Source organism: Microcaecilia unicolor, chromosome 3 (genome assembly GCF_901765095.1).
Source record: "Microcaecilia unicolor chromosome 3, aMicUni1.1, whole genome shotgun sequence".
Lineage (NCBI taxonomy): Eukaryota > Metazoa > Chordata > Amphibia > Gymnophiona > Siphonopidae > Microcaecilia > Microcaecilia unicolor.
The window spans coordinates 91,321,942-91,347,660 of NC_044033.1; the positions used below are offsets into that span (position 1 = coordinate 91,321,942).

Here is a 25,719-nt window from a genome sequence, read left to right on the forward strand (position 1 = left end):
TCAATCTGGTGCTACGGGCCTTGCAGAAGCTGCCCTTTGAGCCCTTGTCGAGGGCATCGCTGAAGGACCTGACGTTGAAAGCGGTCTTTTTGGTGGTTATCACTTCAGCCAGAAGAGTTTCCGAGCTCTAGGCACTCTGCGATTCACTGAGGCAGGAGTGTCTATTCGCCCAGTGCCTTCCTTTCTGCCCAAGATTGTTTCTCGCTTCCATGTGAATCAGCAGCTTTGTCTACCCTCCTTTCATAGGGAGGATTACCTGGAGGAGTACCCTGCTCTCAAACATCTGGATGTCAGACGAGTCATCATCAGATACTTGGAAGTGACCAATGACTTCCGGAAGTTGGATCACCTGTTCGTGCTGTTCGCAGGCCCTCATAAGGGTCTGCAGGCATCTAAGCCTACTGTGGCATGGTGAGTCAAGGAGACGATTGAGGCAGCTTATGTGGCGGCAGGGAAGATTCCGCCTATTCAGCTGAAGGCACACTCTACTAGAGCACAGGCGGCCTCGATGGCGGAGTCCAGATCTGTCTCCTTGGAAGAGATTTGCAGAGCGGCTACTTGGGCGTCGGCTCATACCTTTTCACGACATTACAACTTGAATGTGGCTGCTCGGGCCGAGGCCCAGTTTGGAGCTTCAGTGTTGCGTTCAGGGATTTCCATGTCCCGCCCTGGGTGAGTACTGCTTCGGTACATCCCACCAGTCTATGGATTGATCTGCTTGATGAAATGGAAGGTAGAATTATGTATCATACCTGATAATTTTCTTTCCATTAATCATAGCAGATCAATCCATAGCCCCGCCCAGACATCTGTATTGTTTTTGTTCTGGTTATATTTCAGGTTCAAGTTTAATCTTCAGTTCCGGTTCAGGAGGACTTCGCGTTCAAGTTCTTCCAATTGGATTTTCCTTGAGTTGAGACGATTTTGTATTACAGTGAGCTGCTGCTTCCTCTCCCCCTGTTTCGGCGGTGGCTGGATTGATAACTAAATTATGCCGGTGCTCCCTCCCGCTTCGTGCGGCAGTAGGGTAGCTTTGTATCCCTCCCGCTTCGGTGGTGTTTGGGTAAGCCAGCTCCTCCCACGGTTGCGGTAGCAGGATAAGCCAGATCCCCCTACATTGGCGGGTGTGGTGTCCCTCCCCCACTTCGCGGGGATGAGCTGGACGGATTCCCCTCCCCCGCTTCGGTGGTGGTGAGCTGGGCAAAGTGTCCCTTTGTGGGTGTAATTCTCTAAGTGCTGAGTCCTTCGGATGGAGCTTTGATATCGACATACTGAGGAGTTTCCGGCAGCACATTACCACATATAGGGAGGCAAAAGATTGCTCTCTATCTCCACCTGCTGGTAGATGGACACAACCCACTAGTCTATGGTTTGATCTGCTATGATTAATGGAAAGAAAATTATCAGGTATGATACATAATTTTACCTTTATTTAAAATCTGTAATACGGAGTACTTCCTCTTTTGCAGAATTCCTTTCCCCTGAGAAGGCTGAGGAATTCAATAAGCTTCGCAGGAAACTTCTCAAATGTTATAAATATCTAGCAAGGCATGCCTTTGATGTCTCTTGTGTTTCGGCCTTAGCAGTAGCAATGCACAGAATCTCCTAGTTCAGGGCCTATGACCTCAAATCTGCTGTCCAGGAGTGTCTAGCAGATGTCCCTTGTCATGAAGAAAACTTGTTTGGTGACAGTCGAGGAAGTGGCCAATCTAATCAAAAATATACAGAGACTTAAAAAAAAAATCTCTATCCAGGCCACAGACTTCTGCTACCTCCTCTTCTAGAAGATTTGCAGGAGGATTTTGGCATATATTTTCATTTTATGTATGTATGTCTTGTAAACCGCCGAGAACTAGGCGGCTAGGAAAGCGAATAGAATGTTGGGTGTTATTAGGAAGGGTATGGAGTCCAGGTGTGCGGATGTTATAATGCCGTTGTATCGCTCCATGGTGCGACCGCACCTGGAGTATTGTGTTCAGTACTGGTCTCCGTATCTCAAAAAAGATATAGTAGAATTGGAAAAGGTACAGCGAAGGGCGACGAAAATGATAGTGGGGATGGGACGACTTTCCTATGAAGAGAGGCTGAGAAGGCTAGGGCTTTTTAGCTTGGAGAAGAGACGGCTGAGGGGAGATATGATAGAAGTGTATAAAATAATGAGTGGAATGGATCGGGTGGATGTGAAGCGACTGTTCACGCTATCCAAAAATACTAGGACTAGAGGGCATGAGTTGAAGCTACAGTGTGGTAAATTTAAAACGAATCGGAGAAAATTTTTCTTCACCCAACGTGTAATTAGACTCTGGAATTCGTTGCCGGAGAATGTGGTACGGGCGGTTAGCTTGACGGAGTTTAAAAAGGGGTTAGATAGATTCCTAAAGGACAAGTCCATAGACCGCTATTAAATGGACTTGGAAAAATTCCGCATTTTTAGGTATAACTTGTCTGGAATGTTTTTACGTTTAGGGAGCGTGCCAGGTGCCCTTGACCTGGATTGGCCACTGTCGGTGACAGGATGCTGGGCTAGATGGACCTTTGGTCTTTCCCAGTATGGCACTACTTATGTACTTATGTAACTTTTGGATTGTGTGGTATAAAAAAATTTTAAATAAATATGTCTAACCATCATTACACTCCTCCACCTCAAAGGACTACACCTCAGCTCTCACATACAAGGCAGCAGCGAGGACAAAGATCCCAGACACACCCAGTCTAAACAACCATGCAGTTTTTTACTCCTTCCTAGAGAACTTTGCCACCGTACAGTTGTCCTTGCCAAATAACCCACCAGTTGGAGGGAGACTCATTATCCAACAGAGAAGGCCCCTCATAACCTCTGACCGTTGGATGCTGTGCACTATACAGCATGGTTTACGCTCTGCGTTGGGGGAAAAAAAGACAATCTACCAAGTGAGTCTCATTTCAACTCCCTCCAAATGACACTACTTCAAGAAGAGCTCTTGGCCCTCCTCCAGCAGAATGCAATAGAGTCAGTTCCTCTGACAGACAGGGGTCAAGGGTTCTATTCCAGATGCTTTCTCATACCAGAAAAGGAGGGAGTATGACCAGTAATTAATCTACAAAACGTAAACAAGTTTCCACTCAAGGAAAAATTTTGCATGATTTCCCTGGGATCACTATTTCCCATGATACAACTCAACTTCTGGCTTTGCACCCTGTGTGTATGCCTCCTTGAGATATATTCTCTTTGCTTCTGCTGTGGCACTCTGCATTATCAATACAAGGTCTTACCATTTGGCTTGTCTTTGGCCCCTCGAGTCTTCACAAAGTGCCTGATTGTGGTAGTTGCCTTGATTCCTACGCAAGGCGTTTGCTGGGTGGCAGCTTGGACGGCCCTGCATTCCTTTGTGAAACATTACAGGTTGGATATCTAGGCGAGTCAGAATGCTGCCTATACAGTACTACCTCAGGGATTGTCTGCATCCCACCCTCAAGTACTGCTTGTGTACTTTCCACTTAGGAATTGTCTAGAGAGAATAAAGAAGAAGAAATTAGATCTTGCATGCTAACTTCTTTCCTTGTGAGGCTCCGGATCATTTCTGAGCTCGCCCGAATGGCGGAGTTCGTAGTTGTCTGTCTTGGTTTGTTTGACGTCTTGTATATTGTTTTGGGACAATAGATGCTATCTGGAAGGCTTGGTGATTGATTTTGTTTGTTATTTTTCTATACAGCATGTTTTGACTGTTTCCAGTTGTTTTTTGTTTGTTTTTTTTGTTACATTTGTACCCCGCGCTTTCTCACTCATTGCAGGCTCAATGCGGCTTACATGGGGCAATGGAGGGTTAAGTGACTTGCCCAGAGTTACAAGGAGCTGCCTGTGCCTGAAGTGGGAATTGAACTCAGTTCCTCAGTTCCCCAGGACCAAAGTCCACCACCCTAACCACTAGGCCACTCCTCGGAATTGTTGAGGGATCTGTTGCTACCATTCTCTGCTTTTTCAATAGAAATACTGGCTGATTCAAGTCTGCACAGCACTTTATAGTACGACATCACTTAGTAATTCTGTCTCCCCATCTGCTGGTAGGAGGGCATATACCTACTCATTTGGGAATGATCTGGAGAGACTCAAGGAAAGAAAATTAGCAGATCTGATTTCTCCTTTTTACACATGTTTGCCAATCCACACATGTGAAAGCTACTATTTACATGTGGGGATGCTCCTAAAATAAGGACTGTAATGTGTGGCCAAATAACGGCTGCTAGATTAGACATAGTTGAGTAAGTTTTGTTTACGTTCTGAACAAATATGAATCCAAACGTTTCTGCTTTGAGGTAGCCTTTAAGTAGTGCTTTTTAATTATACTTGTCCATATTTCAAAGACATTCCTAAGAATGTTCTTATTGTATGAGCATTTGTAGACGTTTTTCAAGTTATTGTAGCAGTTTCTAGGAGAAAAAAACCCAATGTGATTTCTTTTCAGGTTTGACAATGCATGCCTCAATCCTTACATACATGTTTAACTTAGTGGAAGAAGGAAAGATAAATTCACCATTAAACCCTGGAAATCCACTTAATAATCAACTATTTGTTCAAGATTATGTGGCTAATCTTCTTAAATCTGCTTTTCCTCATTTACAAGAGTAAGTATACACCTTTTGATGTTTTCAGATTTTCAAGTTTGGTTCATATTAGCTTTGTTCTGACATTACGTTTTTATTTTGTAGTGCTCAGGTTAAGCTGTTTGTCACAGGACTCTTCAGTTTGAACCAAGATATTCCAGCTTTCAAGGAACATCTTCGGGATTTTCTTGTACAGATCAAGGTAAGATACATAAGAGCATGTATTGAGGTAAATTTCCTACACTTAGGTAGAGACTAGTGTACTAAGTTCTATTTTAATATCAGTCATTTACATGATTCCATTTTGTCTGGACTGGATCACTGGGGCTTTTCTTGCCGTGCTCCATAAAAAATAAATGAAATTTCCTGACTACACTCCAGCCTAGTTTTGTACCTCCAGGACTTTTCTCCCACATCTTCCACCCCAGTACTCATGGATACTCAAAGAAGCTGTAGTTGATAACAGGGGCGTAGCCACGGGTGGACCTGGGTGGGCCTAGGCCCACACAGTTTGGATTCAGGCCCACCCAGCAAAGCACCTTCGTTTGAACGGCAGCAGAGGGAGCAGGCTGAGCTCCCCCGATCCTGCATCTGCCTCCTTCTGTCCCACTGCAGCACTTCCCAGATGCTACCTACCTACCGCCGCCACGATCCTCCCGTTTCAGCAGCAGCGCAGACCAGCGGTAGCGATTCATGCTGCTGCTGCTTCGTTCTAACCCGGACGCGTCTCCTCTGCAGCGTCCCGCCCCCATTATTACAACTTCCTGTTTCTGCTGGGGCAGGATGCGGGCGCTTGGCAGAGGAGACGCTTCCGGGTTAGAACGAACCAGGAGGCAGCATGAATTGCTACCGCTGCTGCTGAAACGGGAGGTACATACAGGATCGTGGTGGTGGTAGGTAGGCAGCATCTGGGAAGCGCTGCAGTGGGACAGAGGGAGGCAGATGCAAGATCGGAGCTCAGCCTTTTAAGGGTGGTGCCCCATTGAAGAGAGGGAGAGTTGGGGGGAGGTCTCCTTAAGATAGCTGCATGGGGGGGGCATGAGGTGGAGAGAGGCAAGAGAGAGAATTGTGGGACATAGGGTAGAGAGGGGTAAGAAAGTTAAAAATCTTGCATGGGGAGGGGAGAGGGACAAGAGAGGGAGAAATGTTGGACATAGGGGGATAAGTGGGGAGGGAGAGATGGTAAATGTTGGACAGGGGGTGGTGAGGAGGAGAAGATAGATGGTGAAAAATTGGACATGATGGTGGAGGGCAGGAAGAGATATTGTAGGGGGAAGCGAGAGATGTTGGATGGGGCACAAGGGAGGGGGAGAGGCAGAAATGTTGGACATGGCACGGCAGTGGAAGGGAGGAAGAGAGAAAATGCTGGGAGGGGGGAAGAGAAGTGTTGGACCCATGGCACAAGAGAGGGAGAAATGGTAGAACGTGGGAGAGAGGGAGATATATTGGACCTGGGGTGAATGAGAGGGAGAGAAAAACACAGGAGGTGGAGAGGGAAGAAAGGAGGAGATGTTGGATTCAGGAGCAGAAGGGTGATGGAGAGATGCCGGACAGTGGGAGTGAGGAAAGAGAGAGGGAGAAATGTTGGAACATGGGGGAGAGGGCAGGAGGGAAGAGAGATGTAAGGCTACAAGAGTGGGGTGGGGAGAAAGAGGGAGCAGATGCTGGGCTACAAGGGTGGAGGGAAGGAAGATGGTGGAACCATGTGGGCGAGGCCAGGAAGGAGAGGAAGAGGGTGGCAAGGAAATAAAAAGATAGTGATTACAGAGGATAGAAATATGGTAATGAAAGGGAATGGAGGGCTGAGGAAGGAGTGAGATGGGGAAATGGAAAAGCTAATAGGTGAGAGAAAAAGATGAAAATCTGATAGGTAGCTGTAAACTAAAAAGGAGGAGAACAGTGAGAGGGTGAAATCTGAGTTGACAGCAAGGCAGAAAGAAGAAAAAGGAGAGGAAAGAGCTAAAAATAAGAAGTCAATATGTCAGAAGCATGTGTAGTGAAGGTAAAAGAAGACAAATGGACAGCAGCCGCTTGAAAGAGAATTAGAAGACAGACAGGAAAGCAGAAAAGAAGCTGCAACCAACATGATGGAAAAATACAATGTCCAGACCACAAAGGTAGAAAACAATGTATTTTGAATGTTTTAAATGGAATATGTTGGCTTTGGGTAATCTACATAGCAAATGTGTTTGTATTGTGTTCAGGAGAAAGGAAATGCATTTCTGTTTTTATTTCTCCACTGTTGAAGTACATGCTAAGTTTAACTTTTTAGGGGGTTCCAAGTTCAATTTTTGTCTAAATATTCTTATTTCTGATACGCGATCCCATGTTCTGTATTTGGTGAGGGTCTGTTGGTGTGACAGTAATGGCAGGTTGGGAAATTGGAGGGAAGGCAGGGAGGAGGGGGCCCTAGCATGTCTAACACCAGTTCTGACCCTTGCTGTATAGCTGGTAGGGATCCCAAGCCTCCCCAGCTGAGGTCTTCCTCCAAAGACGGCCATAACTTCCTTCTACCAAGCTCTGCAGTCAGTGACAACATGCTTGAGTCACCGACAGCTAAGCATGCATAGGGTGCTGGCATCAGTGGCTTACGGATGTTGCTACTGCCTGTCAAGTTTGGTAAAAGGGAGTTCTGGCCACCTTCAGAGAAAGTCTTCAGCTGACAGAGTTTGAGGATCCTTATTAGCTAATGTATTTTTCTCCGAGGACAAGCAGGCTGCTTGTTCTCACTGATGGGTGACGTCCATGGCAGCCCCTCCAATCGGAAACTTCACTAGCAAAGGCCTTTACTAGTCCTCGCGCGCCCATGCGCACCGCGCATGCGCGGCCGTCTTCCCGCCCGAACCGGCTCGTGTTCGTCAGTCTTCTTTTGTCCGCGCTCGGTACGGTCGTGTTTGCGCCGTTCGCGCCCCTTAAATTGACCCTCGCGCGTCTTTTGACTTTTCGCTTTTTAAAAAAAAAAGGGGGATTTTGGAGAAGGGCCTTTCGGTCTTTTTCCCCTTCCCATATTTCCAGTTTTTGGCCCCGTTAAGTTTTCTTTCGTTTTCGGGGTAGGCCCTTTTGAGGCCTCGGGTCAAGTTTTTTCTCCCCCTCTTTTTGGTGCCTTACCGCAGTTACGAGTTTTGATTTCGCCGGCGTGATTTTTCCACCCATGTCATCGAAGTCTCCCAGTGGCTTCAAGAAGTGCACCCAGTGCGCCCGGGTAATCTCGCTCACTGATAGGCACGCGTCGTGTCTTCAGTGTCTGGGGGCTGGGCATCGCCCGCAGGCCTGTAGTCTTTGCGCCCTTTTACAGAAAAGGACTCAGGTAGCGAGATTGGCCCAGTGGAACGTTTTGTTCTCGGGCTCTTCGTCGGCATCGGCACCAGGAGTATCGAGTGCGTCGATGTCGACAGCGTCAAGACCTCCGCCCTCGGCTGCTACTGTATCGGTTGCATCGAGGCATCGACCCTCTGCATCGTCAGGGCCGAGACATCGGAAGGCGGCGTCGGTGGTACCGGGACCTCCACTAGTGCTGATGTCGTCGGACGGTGGTGCTTCGACTGGAGTGCAGGTGAGGGCTGTCCATTCCCCTGCTGGTGGTGGTGAGCCTTCGAGTGAGTCTCCCCCTACCCTGAGGGCTCCTGCGGTACAGCCCCCCGAGACCGACCTTCTTTGGCCTCGGCCCCGAGGAAGCGACGGATGGATTCTACGTCCTCGTCAGTACCAGGAAGCTCCGGTAACATGCTTCGTTTGAAAAAGTCAAAGAAGCATCGACACCGGTCTCCTTCCTGCGTCGGTACTGAGAGCTCTGGGTCGCAGAGGGAGTCGGCACCCAGTAGGCATCGGCACCGGGAGGACCGCTCACCCTCTGTTCAGGAGGTGTCGATGCGCTCCACCTTGGACAGCCCGGAACAGCCTCCACGCCTGGAACAGACTCTGACTTCGACACCTGCATCAGCTTCCATGTCTTTCTCCACAGCCGCCCTGCACGAGAGTCTCCGGGCCATTCTCCCAGAGATCCTGGGAGAGCTGTTGCGCCCTTCCCCTCCGATACCGGGAGTGCTTGCGCCACCGGTACCGTCGAGTGAGGCGCCAGCTGGCCCCTTGCCCGGGGTGAGGTCTCCGACATCGGTGCCGCTTGCGGTACCGACTGCAGTCGCCTCCCAGGAAGACTCCCCGACGACGTCGGCGGAGGGAGCTTCGCCGGTGCGGTCGAGGGAGTCTACTTCTCGACGCTCACACCGTGGCCGTGGTTCCACGGAGTCGAGCCGGGCACGGCTTCAGACACAGGTTCATGAACTTGTGTCTGATACCGATGGTGAGGCCTCGTGGGAGGAGGAGGAGGACATCAGGTATTTCTTTGACGAGGAGTCTGATGGCCTTCCTTCTGATCCCACTCCCTCCCCTGAAAGGCAGCTTTCTCCTCCCGAGAGTCTGTCTTTTGCGGCCTTTGTCCGGGAGATGTCTACAGCCATCCCGTTCCCGGTGGTTGTGGAGGACGAGCCCAGGGCTGAAATGTTTGAGCTCCTGGACTATCCTTCTCCACCTAAGGAAGCGTCCACAGTACCCATGCATCATGTCCTAAAAAAGACATTGCTGGCGAACTGGACCAAGCCTTTAAGTAATCCCCACATTCCCAAGAAGATCGAGTCCCAGTACCGGATCCATGGGGACCCAGAGCTGATGCGCACTCAGTTGCCTCACGACTCTGGAGTTGTGGATTTGGCCCTAAAGAAGGCTAAGAGTTCTAGGGAGCATGCTTCGGCGCCCCCGGGCAAGGACTCTAGAACCTTAGACTCCTTTGGGAGGAAGGCCTACCATTCTTCTATGCTCGTGGCCAAAATCCAGTCTTACCAGCTCTACACGAGCATACACATGCGGAATAATGTGCGGCAGTTGGCGGGCTTGGTGGACAAGCTCCCTCCTGAGCAAGCCAAGCCATTTCAGGAGGTGGTCAGGCAGCTGAAGGCGTGCAGAAAATTCCTGGCCAGAAGGGTGTATGACACCTTTGATGTTGCGTCCAGGGCCGCTGCTCAATAGTGTGGTGATGCGCAGACTCTCATGGCTGCGTGCCTCCGACATGGAGAATAGGCTCCAGCAGCGGATTGCGGTCTCGCCTTGCCGTGCGGACAATATTTTTGGAGAGAAGGTCGAACAGGTGGTAGAGCAGCTCCACCAGCGGGATACCGCTTTCGACAAGTTCTCCCGCCGGCAGCCTTCAGCTTCTACCTCCACAGGTAGACGTTTTTATGGGGGAAGGAAGACTGTTCCCTACTCTTCTGGTAAGCATAGGTACAATCCTCCTTCGCGACAGCCTGCGGCCCAGGCTAAGCCCCAGCGTGCTCGCTCTCGTCAGCAGCGTGCGCCTCAGCAAGGCCCCATGGCTCCCCAGCAAAAGCAAGGGACGAGCTTTTGACTGACTCCAGCAGAGCATAGCCGACATCACTGTGTCAGTGCCAGGCGATCTGCCGGTCGAGGGGAGGTTGAAAGTTTTTCACCAAAGGTGGCCTCTCACAACCTCCGACCAGTGGGTTCTCCAAATAGTCCGGCAAGGATACACCCTCAATTTGGTTTCCAAACCTCCAAATTGCCCACCAGGAGCTCAATCTTACAGCTTCCAGCACAAGCAGGTACTTGCAGAGGAACTCTCCGCCCTTCTCAGCACCAATGCGGTCGAGCCCGTGCCATCCAGGCAAGAAGGGCTGGGATTCTATTCCAGGTACTTCCTTGTGGAAAAGAAAACAGGGGGGATGCGTCCCATCCTAGACCTAAGGGCCCTGAACAAATATCTGGTCAAGGAAAAGTTCAGGATGCTTTCCCTGGGCACCCTTCTCCCCATGATTCAGGAAAACGATTGGCTATGCTCTCTGGACTTGAAGGTCGCCTACACGCACATCCCGATACTGCCAGCTCACAGACAGTATCTGCGATTTCAGCTGGGCACACGTCACTTCCAGTACTGTGTGCTACCCTTTGGGCTCGCCTCTGCACCTAGAGTGTTCACGAAGTGCTTGGCTGTAGTAGCAGCGGCGCTTCGCAGGCTGGGAGTGCACATGTTCCCCTATCTCGACGATTGGCTGGTGAAGAACACATCCGAGGCAGGAGCTCTACAGTCCATGCAGATGACTATTCGCCTCCTGGAGCTACTGGGGTTTGTGATAAATTATCCAAAGTCCCATCTTCTCCCAGTACAGAGACTCGAATTCATAGGAGCTCTACTGGATTCTCGGACGGCTCGTGCCTATCTCCCAGAGACGAGAGCCAACAACTTGTTGTCCCTCGTCTCTCGGGTGCGAGCGTCCCAGCAGATCACAGCTCGGCAGATGTTGAGATTGTTGGGCCACATGGCCTCCACAGTTCATGTGACTCCCATGGCCCGCCTTTACATGCGATCTGCTCAATGGACCCTAGCTTCACAGTGGTTTCAGGCTGCTGGGGATCTAGAAGACGTGATCCACCTGTCCACGAGTTTTCTCAAATCCCTGTATTGGTGGAAGATTTGGTCCAATTTGACTCTGGGACGTCCTTTCCAAATTCCTCAGCCACAAAAAGTGCTGACTACGGATGCGTCTCTCCTGGGGTGGGGAGCTCATGTCGATGGGCTTCACACCCAAGGAAGCTGGCCCTTCCAGGAACGCGATCTGCAGATCAATCTCCTGGAGTTACGAGTGGTCTGGAACGCTCTGAAGGCTTTCAGAGATCGGCTGTCCCACCAAATTATCCAAATTCAGACAGACAACCAGGTTGCCATGTATTACATCAACAAGCAGGGGGACACCAGATCTCGCCCCCTGTGTCAGGAAGCTGTCAGCATGTGGCTGTGGGCTCGCCGTCACGGCATGGTGCTCCAAGCCACATATCTGGCAGGCGTAAACAACAGTCTGGCCGACAGGTTGAGCAGGATTATGCAACCTCACGAGTGGTCGCTCAACTCCAGAGTAGTGCGCCAGATCTTCCACGTGTGGGGCACCCCCTTGGTAGATCTCTTTGCATCTCGAGCCAACCACAAAGTCCCTCAGTTCTGTTCCAGGCTTCAGGCCAACGGCAGACTGGCATCGGATGCCTTCCTCCTGGACTGGGGGGAAGGTCTACTGTATGCTTATCCTCCCATACCTCTGGTGGGGAAGACTTTGTTGAAACTCAAGCAAGACCGAGGCACCATGATTCTGATTGCTCCCTTTTGGCCGCGTCAGATCTGGTTCCCTCTTCTTCTGGAGTTGTCCTCCGAAGAACGGTGGAGATTGGAGTGTTTTCCGACCTTCATCACTCAGGACGAAGGGGCACTTCTGCATCCCAACCTCCAGTCTCTGGCTCTCACGGCCTGGATGTTGAGAGCGTAGACTTTGCCTCTTTGGGTCTGTCAGAGGGTGTCTCCCGTATCTTGCTTGCTTCCAGGAAAGATTCCACTAAGAGGAGTTACTTCTTTCTATGGAGGAGGTTTGCCATCTGGTGTGACAGCAAGGCCCTAGATCCTCACTCTTGTCCTACACAGACCCTGCTTGAATACCTTCTGCACTTGTCTGAGTCTGGTCTCAAGACCAACTCTGTAAGGGTTCACCTTAGTGCAATCAATGCATACCATTACCGTGTGGAAGGTAAGCCGATCTCAGGACAGCCTTTAGTTGTTCGCTTCATGAGAGGTTTGCTTTTGTCAAAGCCCCCCGTCAAACCTCCTACAGTGTCATGGGATCTCAATGTCGTTCTCACCCAGCTGATGAAACCTCCTTTTGAGCCACTGAACTCCTGCCATCTGAAGTACTTGACTTGGAAGGTCATTTTCTTGGTGGCAGTTACTTCAGCTCGTAGAGTCAGCTTCAGGCCCTGGTAGCCCAGGCCCCTTACACCAAATTTCATCACAACAGAGTAGTCCTCCGCACTCACCCTAAGTTCTTGCCAAAGGTGGTGTCGGAGTTCCATCTGAACCAGTCAATTGTCTTGCCAACATTCTTTCCCCGTCCTCATTCCTGCCCTGCTGAACGTCAGCTGCACACATTGGACTGCAAAAGAGCATTGGCCTTCTATCTGGAGCGGACACAGCCCAACAGACAGTCCGCCCAATTGTTTGTTTCTTTTGATCCCAACAGGAGGGGAGTGGCTGTGGGGAAACGCACTATATCCAATTGGCTAGCAGATTGCATTTCCTTCACTTATGCCCAGGCTGGGCTGGCTCTTGAAGGTCATGTCACGGCTCACAATGTCAGAGCCATGGCTGCGGTAGTGGCCCACTTGAAGTCAGCCACTATTGAAGAGATCTGCAAAGGTGCGACGTGGTCATCTGTCCACACATTCACATCTCATTACTGCCTGCAGCAGGATACCCGACGCGACAGTCGGTTCGGGCAGTCAGTGCTTCAGAATCTGTTCGGGGTTTAGAATCCAACTCCACCCCCCTAGGCCCATGTTTTATTCTGTTCCAGGCTACACTCTCTGTTAGTTGGATAAGTTGTTAGGTCAATCTCAGTTATGTCCTCGCCGTTGCAAGGCCCAATTGACCATGTTTGTTGTTTTGAGTGAGCCTGGGGGCTAGGGATACCCCATCAGTGAGAACAAGCAGCCTGCTTGTCCTCTGAGAAAGCGAATGCTACATACCTGTAGAAGGTATTCTCCGAGGACAGCAGGCTGATTGTTCTCACAAACCCGCCCGCCTCCCCTTTGGAGTTGTGTCTTCCGTTGTTTTGTCTTGCTACATATGGGACTGACGAACACGAGCCGGTTCGGGCGGGAAGACGGCCGCGCATGCGCGGTGCGCGAGGACTAGCAAAGGCCTTTGCTAGTAAAGTTTTCCGATTGGAGGGGCTGCCGTGGACGTCACCCATCAGTGAGAACAATCAGCCTGCTGTCCTCGGAGAATACCTTCTACAGGTATGTAGCATTCGCTTTTGGTTATCAGTGAAATATAGTGGGTGGGAATTAGGGGGAGATGTTTAGGGGTCTCTATTGGGGTTGGGGGAATATGGGAAGAAGGAGGTGGTTTGTAACTCCAAAAATACTTTAAATAATAGAAGTTGTAGTTGAAGTCACGTGATGCTAGGCAGAGGGTAGGACGCCGCAGGGCAGAGCTCCGAGGCCCCTAAGATAAAATCTACCCTTGGACAGCACGAGAGGCGATTTGGAAACCCACGAACAGAACAAATAAGTTGGGCACGTTGAAAAGTCCTAAAGGAACTAATTTGGTGCACCTGTGATGACCTCCAAAACACAGAGAAAAGACGGAGCACGAGGGCGAGCTGTGGACAGTAAGATGGTGGACCCTGGCCCCTCGGGAGAAACTGTAAGCTCCGTTTGGGCGGCTGAAATTGCAGCTGAGGTCTCGCAGCTGCTGGAGACCTCTGTGGACTTAAAACTGCAAAAGATTGCTGAAAAGTTGGATGCAGTAGATGGTAAAATAGAGGGGCTGCGCACAGATATGGCAGGATATCAGCAAAGACTGTCTGATATAGAAGACCGTTGCACGCAGCAGGCCAGCCAGCATGAGGAATGGCGGAAAAAGTTTGAGCAAGTAGAGCAGAAGCTAGAAGATCTTGAGAACCGGGCGAGAAGGAATAACCTCCGGTTGGTTGGATTTCCTGAGTCCCTACGAGAGGTTGATTTAAGGGAGTTCCTGGAATCCTGGCTGCCCAAAGCACTGAATTTGCAGGCTCTGGAAAAGACCTTAAAAATAGAGAGAGCACATCGTTTGGGCCAGCTAAGGCAAGCAGCAGGACGTCCCAGGGTAGTAATATGTAAAATCCTTAATTACTTCCATAAACAAGAGATTCTGAGAGCCTGGAGGCAGACGGGGAAAGTTGCATATGAACAGCACATCATTTTATGCTTTCAAGATTTCTCTGCGGCTGTGGCATTACAACGGAAGCAATATGGAGAAGCGTGCTCAGAGCTGTTTAAGAAGAAAGTTAGATTTGCCTTACTGTATCCAGCGCGGCTGCGAGTGCAGCAGGATGGCAAGCTTCGATTTTTCAGCTCACCGACCGAAGCCCTAAAATTTGCCAAACAGTTAGATGGCGGCGTGGAAGTCGCAGCGAAAGAACAGGAGCGCTGATCGTGGTGAGAGCCAGCAGAAAGAAAGCTACCTAGAAGGAACTGAGAGGGAAGCTCAGAGTCTGCAAGGAATCATTCTACGGACACTAAAAGAGAGTGCATATGTCTTTCTCCCTGTTTTAAAGTGAGAGATATGGGGGTTACTGATTGATTGTGAGGGGGGGGGACTTGTTTTGTTACTGTTAGGAATATAAGTGCAAACGTGTGAAGATAAAATTATAGAAGTATAGGAATGGTCGTTTTAAAAGCATGGTTAACTGTGGTACTTGGGGGATGGGGTTTGCTAATGTTTCAAGATTATAGTTGTGCTGTAAAGGAGGGGGCGGGGTGGAAACGTGACAAGTTCTCTAGACAGGACGCAGATCTGTTTCTTGGGGGGGGTAAGAGGGGAGGGTTTGGGCAAGGGGAGGAAAGGGGAGGGAGATGACAAGGGGGGGAGGAAGAGGGGTTTTGTTTGTTGTTGTGGTTTTTATTGGTTTCTGCTCTTCTCTCTTTCCTTAGGGATCGTTGTCCAGCAGCAGTGGTGGAGATGGGGGAGGGCACCCAAGGGCTGGGGGGTGTGTTCCCAAGGCTGTAAAAGTAGAGGCTGGCTATACAATAAGATAAGAGAGGGGACTAGGTCATTTTAAGTTTGTTTCCTGGAATGTGGGGGGAGTTTCGTCGCCCATAAAGCGGAAAAAACTTTTACAAGCTTTGAACCGCCATGCAGCAGATATAGTATTTTTGCAGGAGACGCATCTGTCAGCCGCAGAGCATGCCAAATTCCAACAAGGATGGGTGGGAGGAGCGATAGGCTCCCCGGCTTGCAATAAAAAGGCAGGGGTATTAATACTTTTCCGTAAGGGGCTGCATCTTTCCATCAAAGGGGTAAAAAGGACTGCAGAAGGCAGATATGTATTAGTGGAGGTGGAATTGGGGGGTTTTACATATGTACTCCGCAATGTCTATGCACCGAATACTTTTGACAAAAAATTTTATAGGGAGATTTTGGCATTGTTGGCTCCATACCAAGGGGGTAATATAATTTTAGGTGGGGATTTTAACATAGTTTACAACCCATTGGTAGACAAAAGTAGCGGGAGAGGACAAAGTCAGGCTTATTATGAAAGAGGCCTGCCTTTCTTGTGCTCTACACTAAACTTGGTAGATGTGTGGAGAATTTTACACCCAACATGCAGAGATTATACTCATCTATCAGGAGCGCACTCAACCATGTCCCGTATTGATTATATTTTTCTCTCAGATCCTTTATTTTCAAAGGTGGTTGAGGCGGAGATAGGCCCATGTGAGATTTCAGATCATTCTCTACTTTGGGTGATCTTGGAACAAACAGGGGGAGAGAGTAAGGGAGGAGGATGGAAATTTCCGCTGGAGCTTTACAGGGATACGAAGTTTCAGGCATTTCTGAGAGAGAAATGGAGAGAATTTGCGGTCCACAACAGGATGCATGTGGAACAGGCCAGTTTGTACTGGGAGACAGCAAAGGCTGTCCTCAGAGGTGAGATCATTGCTTATAGGGCGTGGATTAAGAAAAGACGAGATCAAGAGATTTTAAGTTTGGAACGAGAGGTGAGGAATCAGCGTATAAAGTTCGGGGTAAATCCGACGGAAGAGCAGAAGTTAGCGTACTTGGCATCTCAGAGAGAATTAAATGAACTGCTGCATGAACGAGTTCAAAAATCGCAACAATATTATAAGCATCAGTTGTACATGTACGGAAACAAGGCAGGGAGCTTGCTAGGGCGCTTAGCTAGAGGGAAGAAAGGGCCAAGCAGAATTTTACAGGTAAAGGACCAGGCAGGTAACATGTTTAAATCTCCACAGGATATAGTGGCAGGGTTTCAGAGGTATTACAAGGAGTTGTATGGGGAACAGAGGGACCTGATAACGGATAGCATGATGTTTTTAGAGAATGTAGAGACCCCGTTGATTTCCTCGGCCCAGGCAAAACTCCTCAACGCACCTATAGTGGAGGGTGAGTTGATGCTGGCGTTACAGCAGAGTGATATACACAAAGCACCGGGCCCAGATGGATATGGTGTGGCTTTTTATAAAATGTTACAGGAGCTGGTGACTCCCCCCCCTTTTGAAATTGTTTAACTCCCTGGCCAATTCAGAGCCCGCATTGGACACCTTCAATATAGCTAAAGTGATAGTGTTACTGAAACCAGGGAAAAACCCAGAGGAGATGGGGGCCTATCGGCCAATCTCCTTGCTAAATAGTGACATTAAATTATATGCAAAAATTTTGGCTAATAGGCTGGCGAGGGTGCTTCCAGACTTGATAGCATCACCACAAGTAGGTTTTGTGAGAGGACGGGCAGTGGTCAGTAATTTGAGGGCGATTATAGCCTCCTTGGAGAAAGTGGGGGAGCGGAAAGTGCCTTCTCTGCTGATCAGTTTTGACGCAGAGAAGGCATTTGACAGAGTTGCATGGCGCTTCATGTTTGCGGTCTTACAGAAGGTGGGAATTGAGGGATTTTTCAGGGATGCAGTGGAAGCCCTTTATTTGAACCCGCAGGCTTACATCTGGGTTAATGGAGAGAGATCTGAGGTATTCTCGATAAGGCGGGGCACAAGACAGGGGTGCCCTTTATCCCCGCTACTGTTCATTCTTACATTGGATCCCTTGATACGAGCAATAGAGTCCCACCCTGAGGTGATGGGAGTGAGCTGGGGCAAGTCTACGTTCAAAGTTTCTGCATTTGCAGACGATATTCTAGTTTATCTAACGCATCCTAAGAAGTCCCTGGTGACGCTGTTAGAATTATTTCATGAGTACGGGGATTACGCAGGCTTTAAAATCAATGTAACCAAATCCCTAGCTCTAACGGCTTCAGATGAAGTAAGACGTGAATGGGGGGAGTATTTTCCGCTGAGATGGGCTCAAAATGCTTAAATTGAACCCCTCTTTACGCCCCGGGGAGACCCTTTCCCACGGAGGTGTACAGAGGGTTTGTGGCTCCACAATCTGTTTGCGGCGTTGTGGAGGCATCAGAAGGCTCAGTTCCAATCTAATTCCCATGACCACAGCTTTCTGTCTATCTGGATTTAAATGAATCCTTGGCCATTTGTGTTCCCACATATATTATGAGTCCTTAAATTAGTGCAAAGAGTGTGTATTATTTGTATGTGGCTTAGTTTGTAGTATAAATTGACAGGTAAGGAATACTTGAAAATAAAGACAGAGATAGATATCAGATAGAAGGCTTTATTCTTACCAAGTTTTCAAATCAGTACAGACATCAAACAGATTCTGGGTTCAGTTGCACAGAGCTCTGCCGTCCGAGAAGTGTTGGGGAAGGACTCCGAAACTAAGCCAAAATTTCCCTTCTTTTATACCCACAGCTCTCAATAGAAGTCAATTGTGAGGAACATTTTTTTTCTAATATTTCTCAATTTCTGAGATCATACTTTCGCATCCGGCCAGATGTACATCTGTACCCAACTCCTTCCGTTCTAGCTATTGCAAGTTATTTCGCAATTTCCTCTTTTGTCAACATGTTTTTCTCTTCTGCCAGAACATCTTATTTTTAGCATATCAGTTTCACTTCCTCTTTTTTTTTATCATCTTATGATCTAAGTTTCATCTTATAGAAAGACAAACTCCATTTTAATAAGTGCTACATTCAATTTGTACCTGATTTTGTTAAGACTCATCTATAAGGCCATTAGTAGGTTATCAGGCCTAGTCAGTGCTTTTCAACTGTACAAAGCTATGTAGCTTGGCCCACCACTATCCCAGTGGATAGATCTTAAACTAGAACGCATATTAACTTGCAGGAAAAGCAAGTCCTTGCTCAGCCAGTCATAGATTTTTAAACCTAGCTGGTATTTTTACAGCCTGAGTCCTAAAATCTGGCCTTCCACCCTTCCGGTGGGCATCCAGTGAGGGCCTCTTGCTGTACTATAATTATACAATTGGATCCCTTGATACGAGCAATAGAGTCCCACCCTGAGGTGATGGGAGTGAGCTGGGGCAAGTCTACGTTCAAAGTTTCTGCATTTGCAGACGATATTCTAGTTCATCTAACGCATCCTAAGAAGTCCCTGGTGACGCTGTTAGAATTATTTCATGAGTACGGGGATTACGCAGGCTTTAAAATCAATGTAACCAAATCCCTAGCTCTAACGGCTTCAGATGAAGTAAGACGTGAATGGGGGGAGTATTTTCCGCTGAGATGGGCTCAAAAACATATCACGTATTTGGGGGTACAGATAGCTATGCAGACTTCAGATTTTTATCATCTAAATCTCACTCGCTTGCTGGATAACATGAGAGTTAGGTTGCGAAAATGGGCGGAGCTGCCGCTCACGCGAAAATGGGCGGATACAACTGTTTCGTATGGTGGAATTCCCCAGATGGCTTTACACGTTTCAGGTGTTGCCACTGCGACTCCAGGGGGGGGACGTGAGGCGATTCTATAAACACCTGCGAGTTTTCCTCTGGGGGGGAGGAAGCCTAAGCTCCCCATGGACTTAATGTTAGGATCTTGGAGGGAGGGGGGTATAGGGGTACCGGATATTAAGCGCTATAACCAAGCATGTATTATGCAGCACTTAGGGGACTGGTTGTTGGACAGGCAAGACTATACGCCCAGGCAGTTAGAAAGGGAATTTTTTCATCCATATCATTTATATTTTTTATTACAGGGTCCGAGGCAAGCGTTACCAGGGACATTTAAGAATAGTCTGTTGTTGGGACCCCTGAGGGGGGCCTGGAAGGATCTAACTAGAACTTGGGGATTATCAGCGGTGAATACGGACCTCATGCCACTGCAGGGTAACCCATTATTTTCTCCCGGCTCAGAAAACCCAGTATTTCGTAGTTGGGCCTCATTGGGCATTACACGATTGGAACATGTTCTGGGTACAAGAGGAGGGTTACTGAGTTTGGGTGCATTGGGGGTAGGGATCGATATCAGACATGAATTTGCGTATCAGCAATTGGAGCATTATGTGCGGACCCTCAACATTGAACAGCTGAATAGTGGGCATGGGAGAAAGCTCAGAGAGTTCTTCAACGCAGTCCCGGGGGACAGGCTTTCAATTTCGGGAATATACTGGATTTTGTGGGAGAAAGGATTAGTAAAGGACGTGAGTGCAATTGAGGCACGCTGGGCACACGATTTGCAGAGACCCCAATTCCGCCTAGACTATAAAAAGTTGGTGGCTCGTGTCCCGGCCATATCGATCAATGCAGCTCTCAGAGAATGCCATTATAGAATTTTGTATAGAGCATATATGTCCAAGGCCCAAGAATTCAAGATGGGGGGGGGGTGCCAACAGACAGAGGGGACATTCTTTCATTACCTCTGGGACTGTCCCCTAGTGCAGAACTATTGGAGGCAGATCTTTAAGTATCTGGAGGGACTATTGCAAGCTAGGATTCCCATGTCCCCTTCAGGGATATTATTAGACAAATTTGAATTATTTGGCTATCAACGAAGGGGTGCCCGGCTTTTTATACGTAAAGCCTGTATCCTAGGTAAAAAGTTGATCTTGAATAGGTGGCTTAGCGTTGATCCTCCAGATTTTTGGTATTGGAGAAATCAACTCCATGATCTTTTGCTGCATGAGCGTCGGGCGATGGGACCCTCCCCAAAGGCAAGAGAGAGATTTTTGAGAATCTGGCGGGGGTATATACAATCATTGTCGGCTAGGGCACGAAGTTTAGTATTAAATGGTATGTAAGGAAGGAAAGAAGGAGAAGAGCAGGTAGTGTTTTTTGGTTTTTTTTCTCTTGGGGGGGGGGGGGCGGAAGGTGGGATCGGTAAGGGAGTAGGGGGGAGGGAGAGAAGTCTGGTATGTTCAGGTAGGGTGTGGTAGAGGGCAGTAGGGGCTGTTTAATTTTGTGTGGGGTGGGCATGTTTTGATGGGACAGTTAAGTGGAATGTTCGCATTATAAAGATACTGATTCTGTGCAGTTCACAGCAATTCATGCAATAGGGTATTGTCTACTTCTCGGAGGTGGCCAAAGTCCAGGTTTTGATGACAATGATCTACAGAAAGGAGAGGGGGAAAGTCTCCTCAAATGTATAGGTCTCAGAACACTGGTTTATTTCTGTCTAGTGGTATGTATTGCTTATGCTTAATGAGGTGTAGAGTTCATGAAAGTTTCTTTGCATTCGCAGTAGTTATTGGGGGAGGGGGGGAGAGCGGGGATTATGATAAGGCAAGCACAAAATGTATGAGCAGCGTATTCGGGAGATATCAATGTTATAGTGGATATTCATGTGGCAAAACAGTGCTGGCTATGGGGATCTGGTTGTAAGGGGGGGGGGGGGGGGGGGGGGAAGTGATAAAATCATTGATGATAAGAGATATGGATGCGTATACCCAAATGCATTGTATTTTTCCAAATTGTTTAAACCTTAAAATGGAAGTTGTAGTTACTTTTATGTTTGTATGGCAGTATTGTTGCTAAACCCTTTTGTCTTCTTATACAGTTGGTGACCTTGGCACTTAGTTTGCATGGGTAATTTCTTTTCTTATACTGTTAGTGATATGTAATTTATCCTTAAAATCAAGCGTGGTACCGGAAGATGGGAGGGTGGCTAATGTAACACTACTTTTTAAAAAAAGTTCCAGGGGAGATCCAGGAAATTATAGACCGGTGAGTGTGACATCGGTGCCGGGGAAAATGGTAGAGACTATTATCAAAAACAAAATTACAGAGCACATCCGAGGACATGGATTACTGAGACCAAGTCAGCACGGCGTTTGTGTGGGGAAATCTTGCCTGACCAATTTACTTCAATTCTTTGAAGGAGTAAACAAGCATGTGGACAACGGGGAGCCGGTTGATATTGTGTATCTGGATTTTCAAAAGGCGTTTGACAAGGTACCTCATGAAAGGCTACAGAGGAAATTGGAGGGTCATGGGATAGGAGGAAATGTCCTATTGTGGATTAAAAACTGGTTGAAGGATAGGAAACAGAGAGTGGGGTTAAATGGGCAGTATTCACAATGGAGAAGGGTAGTTAGTGGGGTTCCTCAGGGGTCTGTGCTAGGACGGCTGCTTTTTAACATATTTATAAATGATTTAGAGATGGGAGTAACTAGCGAGGTAATTAAATTTGCTGATGACACAAAGTTATTCAAAGTCGTTAACTCGCGACAGGATTGTGAAAAATTACAGAAGGACCTTACGAGACTGGGCGGCTAAATGGCAGACGACGTTTAATGTGAGCTATTGCAAGGTGATGCATGTGCGAAAAAAGAACCCGAATTATAGCTACGTCATGCAAGGTTCCACGTTAGGAGTTACGGACCAAGAAAGGGGTCTGGGTGTCTTCGTCGATAATACACTGAAACCTTCTGCTCAGTGTGCTGCTAAGGCTAGGAAAGCGAATAGAATGTTGGGTATAATTAGAAAAGGTATGGAAAACAGATGTGATGTTATAATGCCGTTGTATCGCTCCATGGTGCGACCGCACCTTGAGTACTGTGTTCAATTCTGGTCGCCGCATCTCAAGAAAGATATAGTAGAATTGGAAAAGGTGCAGCGAAGGGCGACTAAAATGATAGCGGGGATGGGACGACTTCCCTATGAAGAAAAACTAAGGAGGCTAGGGCTTTTCAGCTTGGAGAAGAGGCGGCTGAGGGGAGACATGATAGAGGTAAATAAAATATTGAGTGGAGTGGAACAGGTGGATGTGAAGCGCCTGTTCACAATTTCCAAAAATACTAGGACTAGGGGGTATGCGATGAAACTACAGTGTAGTAAATTTAAAACAAATCGGAGAAAATGTTTCTTCACCCAACGCATAATTAAACTCTGGAATTCGTTGTCGGACAACGTGGTGAAGGCGGTTAGCTTAGCAGAGTTTTAAAAGGGGCTAGACGGTTTCCTAAAGAACAAGTCCATAAACCACTACTAAATGGACTTGGGAAAAATCCACAATTCCAGGAATAACATGTATAGAATGCACGTTTGGGAAGCTCGCCAGGTGCCCTTGGCCTGGATTGGCCGCTGTCGTGGACAGGATGCTGGGCTCGATGGACCTTTGGTCTTTTCCCAGTGTGGCATTACTTATGTACTTAAGTCGGTTTCATGTTTTTTTTTTTTTATGTTTGAATGTATCATGTGCTGTTGCTTCGATACCTAAATAAAGACTTCTTGAATATATATATATATATATATATATATATATATATATATATAATGCAGAAGCTTTGTCTTCCAGTCACACCTTTACATCTCATTTAACACAAATGTTTTAAATAATAATTAACTTAGCCAGCTATGGTCTTGCCTGGGTTGCCCTATAGAAGCAATCAGATAAGATTGGGCCACTCTCAGCTGTAGGATTTCTCACTTTGTGGTTGATTCATCCTGTTTAATGATGGAAAAAGTGGAAATGTTTACTATAATGGACTATAATGGGATTCTGGGTAGATAGGTTAAATCAGACACAACCTATCCTCCTTCCCTATGGCTGATTACCAAGCTTTTCAATAGACACTGGACTTGTAATGTGTTGTACAGGAAATCTTATGCCTGCTCAGAAAAACCCAGATGGTTTTTTAAAGCTTAGAGAGTTAAACGTCACCCACTTGTGTCTCTGATTTATTTATTTATTTGTTACATTTGTATCCCACGTTTTCCCACCTATTTGCAGGCTCAGTGTGGCTTACATAGTACCGTTAAGGCGTTTGCCTGTTTCTAGTATGAACAAATACAGGGTGAGTACAAGTACAAGGTGTGGTTGTGGTAGAATGGGGTTCATGTATGGTAGATACATTGGGGGAACATTAGGGAGGAAGAGTTAGAGTTGGGGTGTGTCCATTCCATTCTTGGTGTTGTGTTGCAGGTACTCTGGTTCTTATGTTGGATTGGTGGGATAGGCCTTTTTGAACAGGTTCGTTTTTAGTTTTTTTCCAGAACTTTAGGTGGTCGTACGTTTTTTACTATTTTTGGCAGTGCGTTCCATAGTTGTACGCTTAAATAGGAGAAACTAGATGCATGCGTTGATTTGTGTTTGAGTCCTTTGTTGTTTGGGTAGTGGAGATTTAGGTATATTTGAGCTGATCTTGTTGTGTTTCTGGTTGGCAGGTCTATGAGGTCTTTCTTGTATCCCGGGGCTTCGCCGTAGATAATTTTATGGACCACGGAGTAGATTTTGAAAGCAATATGTTCTTTGATTGGGAGCGGTGCAGTTTTTCTTGGAGGGGTATGGCGCTTTCAAAACGCGATTTTCCAAATATAAGCCTGGCTGCTGTGTTTTGAGCGGTCTGAAGTTTCTTTATAATTTGTTCTTTACAGCCCGTATAGATTCCGTTGCAGTAGTGTGCATGGCTTAGTACGATTGATTGCATCAAGTTGTGAAATATTTCCCTTGGGAAGAATGGTTTCACACGTTTGTTTCCACATTGAGTGAAACATTTTCTTTATGGTAGATTTCGCTTGGTTCTCTAGTGAGAGGTTCCGGTCGATTATTACTCCGAGGATTTTCAGACTGTCTGCGATAGGAAGGGTGTAACCTGGAATGTTTGTTTGTGGGTTTATATGTATCCTGTTGACTACAATGAGTCCCTGTTAGATATCCGCTTTCTCTGTTAGGCACCAGAGTGCATTAAATCAATTTGCTCAATATTATTTATTACAGTACACAATGGGACAGATTTTTGTTTAAATAAAATATTATTCAAAAAAATTTAATAGATTCTTTGAGAAACTTGTTCAGCAAGGAATACCTATTTGCATAATGTTATACCTCACAAGGTTGGGCTGCAGGAATGTCTGACCTCAGTATACTTGATCCATTTTCACAAACGATTCAAATGGTTCTTGATACAAATGGCATCAGGGTCGCAGCTACAGGTTGGCCTAGGCCCACCCAATCTTGGCTCAGTCCCACCCAGTTTGTCCTGATTCTCCAATCATTTCCAGTCTTCTAGGCACCAGTTAAGCTACCGTGCACAGCCGTTCAGTTCAGCCGTGTCTCAGCCATTTGCATGCAGGCAGCTGACAGCAAACACAGCAGCTTGATTCCTCCTTCTTGCTTAGCTTTTTTAGTGCTGTGGATCAGGTCGGGAAGTCGGGAGTGCGACTTTACTTTTCAATCTCGACTGTTCCACAGGCAATTACCTTATCGTCAGTCATGGCTGCTGCTACAGTGCTCTTGAGTCTGCTCTCACCCGTCTCATGGCGTCTGTCTTGCCTTGCACCCCTCGGCGTATGTGCTTCTGAGGCACATACGCCGACCGCACAGAAAAATTGGCCGCCCGTGCCATAGCTCGGCCGGCTGGGTCTCCTCCACTGTGCCAGCACTGAGTCTGAGTTTCCTAGTACCCGGTCCCGGACTCCCGGGCCTGCTGGACTCAGCTCAGTAGTTAACTCAGCTAGAGAAGCTGGGCCCTATTCTGTCATAGGGACAGAGACATTGAGAATTGTGGGGCACCAAATTTTCAAGAAAAGGCCTGGTAAGCAAAATAACCAATTCTGTCTGGTCAAGAGACTTAGCTTCATTAATAGAATGCAATGCTAAGCAGAGCTGGAACAAACTTTTTCTGCACTCTGGGGCAGATATTCATAATTGCACCCTCTACCTACTTAAAAAAAAAATGTGGGGTCACGTGATGCGTTGGAGCTGAAAGGCTGTGTGTTCCTCGAGCTCCCCGACCCTCTCTCTTTGCACTAACGTCTTTGAGCAATTTTCGGGGGATCACCTCTTTTTTGGAAAAGAGACTAAGCGCTCCTATCTTTATGGACAAATTTATCTTGAAAGGGGGAGCGGATATGGCTGCAAAAAGGGCTAAAAGAGAGAATACAAAATCCCGAGCTGGAACCGCAGTGGACAACAAGATGGCGGATGAAGCTGGGGATACCTTGGCAGTGTCGGAGGAAACCATGTGAAACTGTCGGCAGCAGTGATATCGGCACTTGGTGAGAGATTAGACGGAATTCAAGCCAGTGTACAGAATCTCACGCAGGCAGTCTCGGATTTTAATGGGAGAGTGACGGAGTTGGAAACTCGGGTGAGCGCCGCGGAGAATGGCCTTCACGAGGTATGAAGGAATTGGCGAGTTTGAAGAAGGAGGTGGCGGGCTGCAACACAAAAATAGACAACCTCGAAAATCGATCGAGGAGAAACAATCTGCATCTTGTGGGGT

At 47.6% G+C, this 25,719-nt stretch overlaps 1 protein-coding gene across 1 annotated transcript in view; it reads left to right on the forward strand.

Moving 5' to 3' along the window:
* XPO1 (exportin 1) overlaps positions 1–25,719 on the forward strand; it is a 543,231-nt gene that overhangs the window by 501,681 nt on the left and 15,831 nt on the right. Inside the window, 2 exon segments of the mRNA XM_030196174.1 lie at positions 4,443–4,602; positions 4,687–4,783. Coding sequence (XP_030052034.1) covers positions 4,443–4,602; positions 4,687–4,783 — 257 coding nt within the window.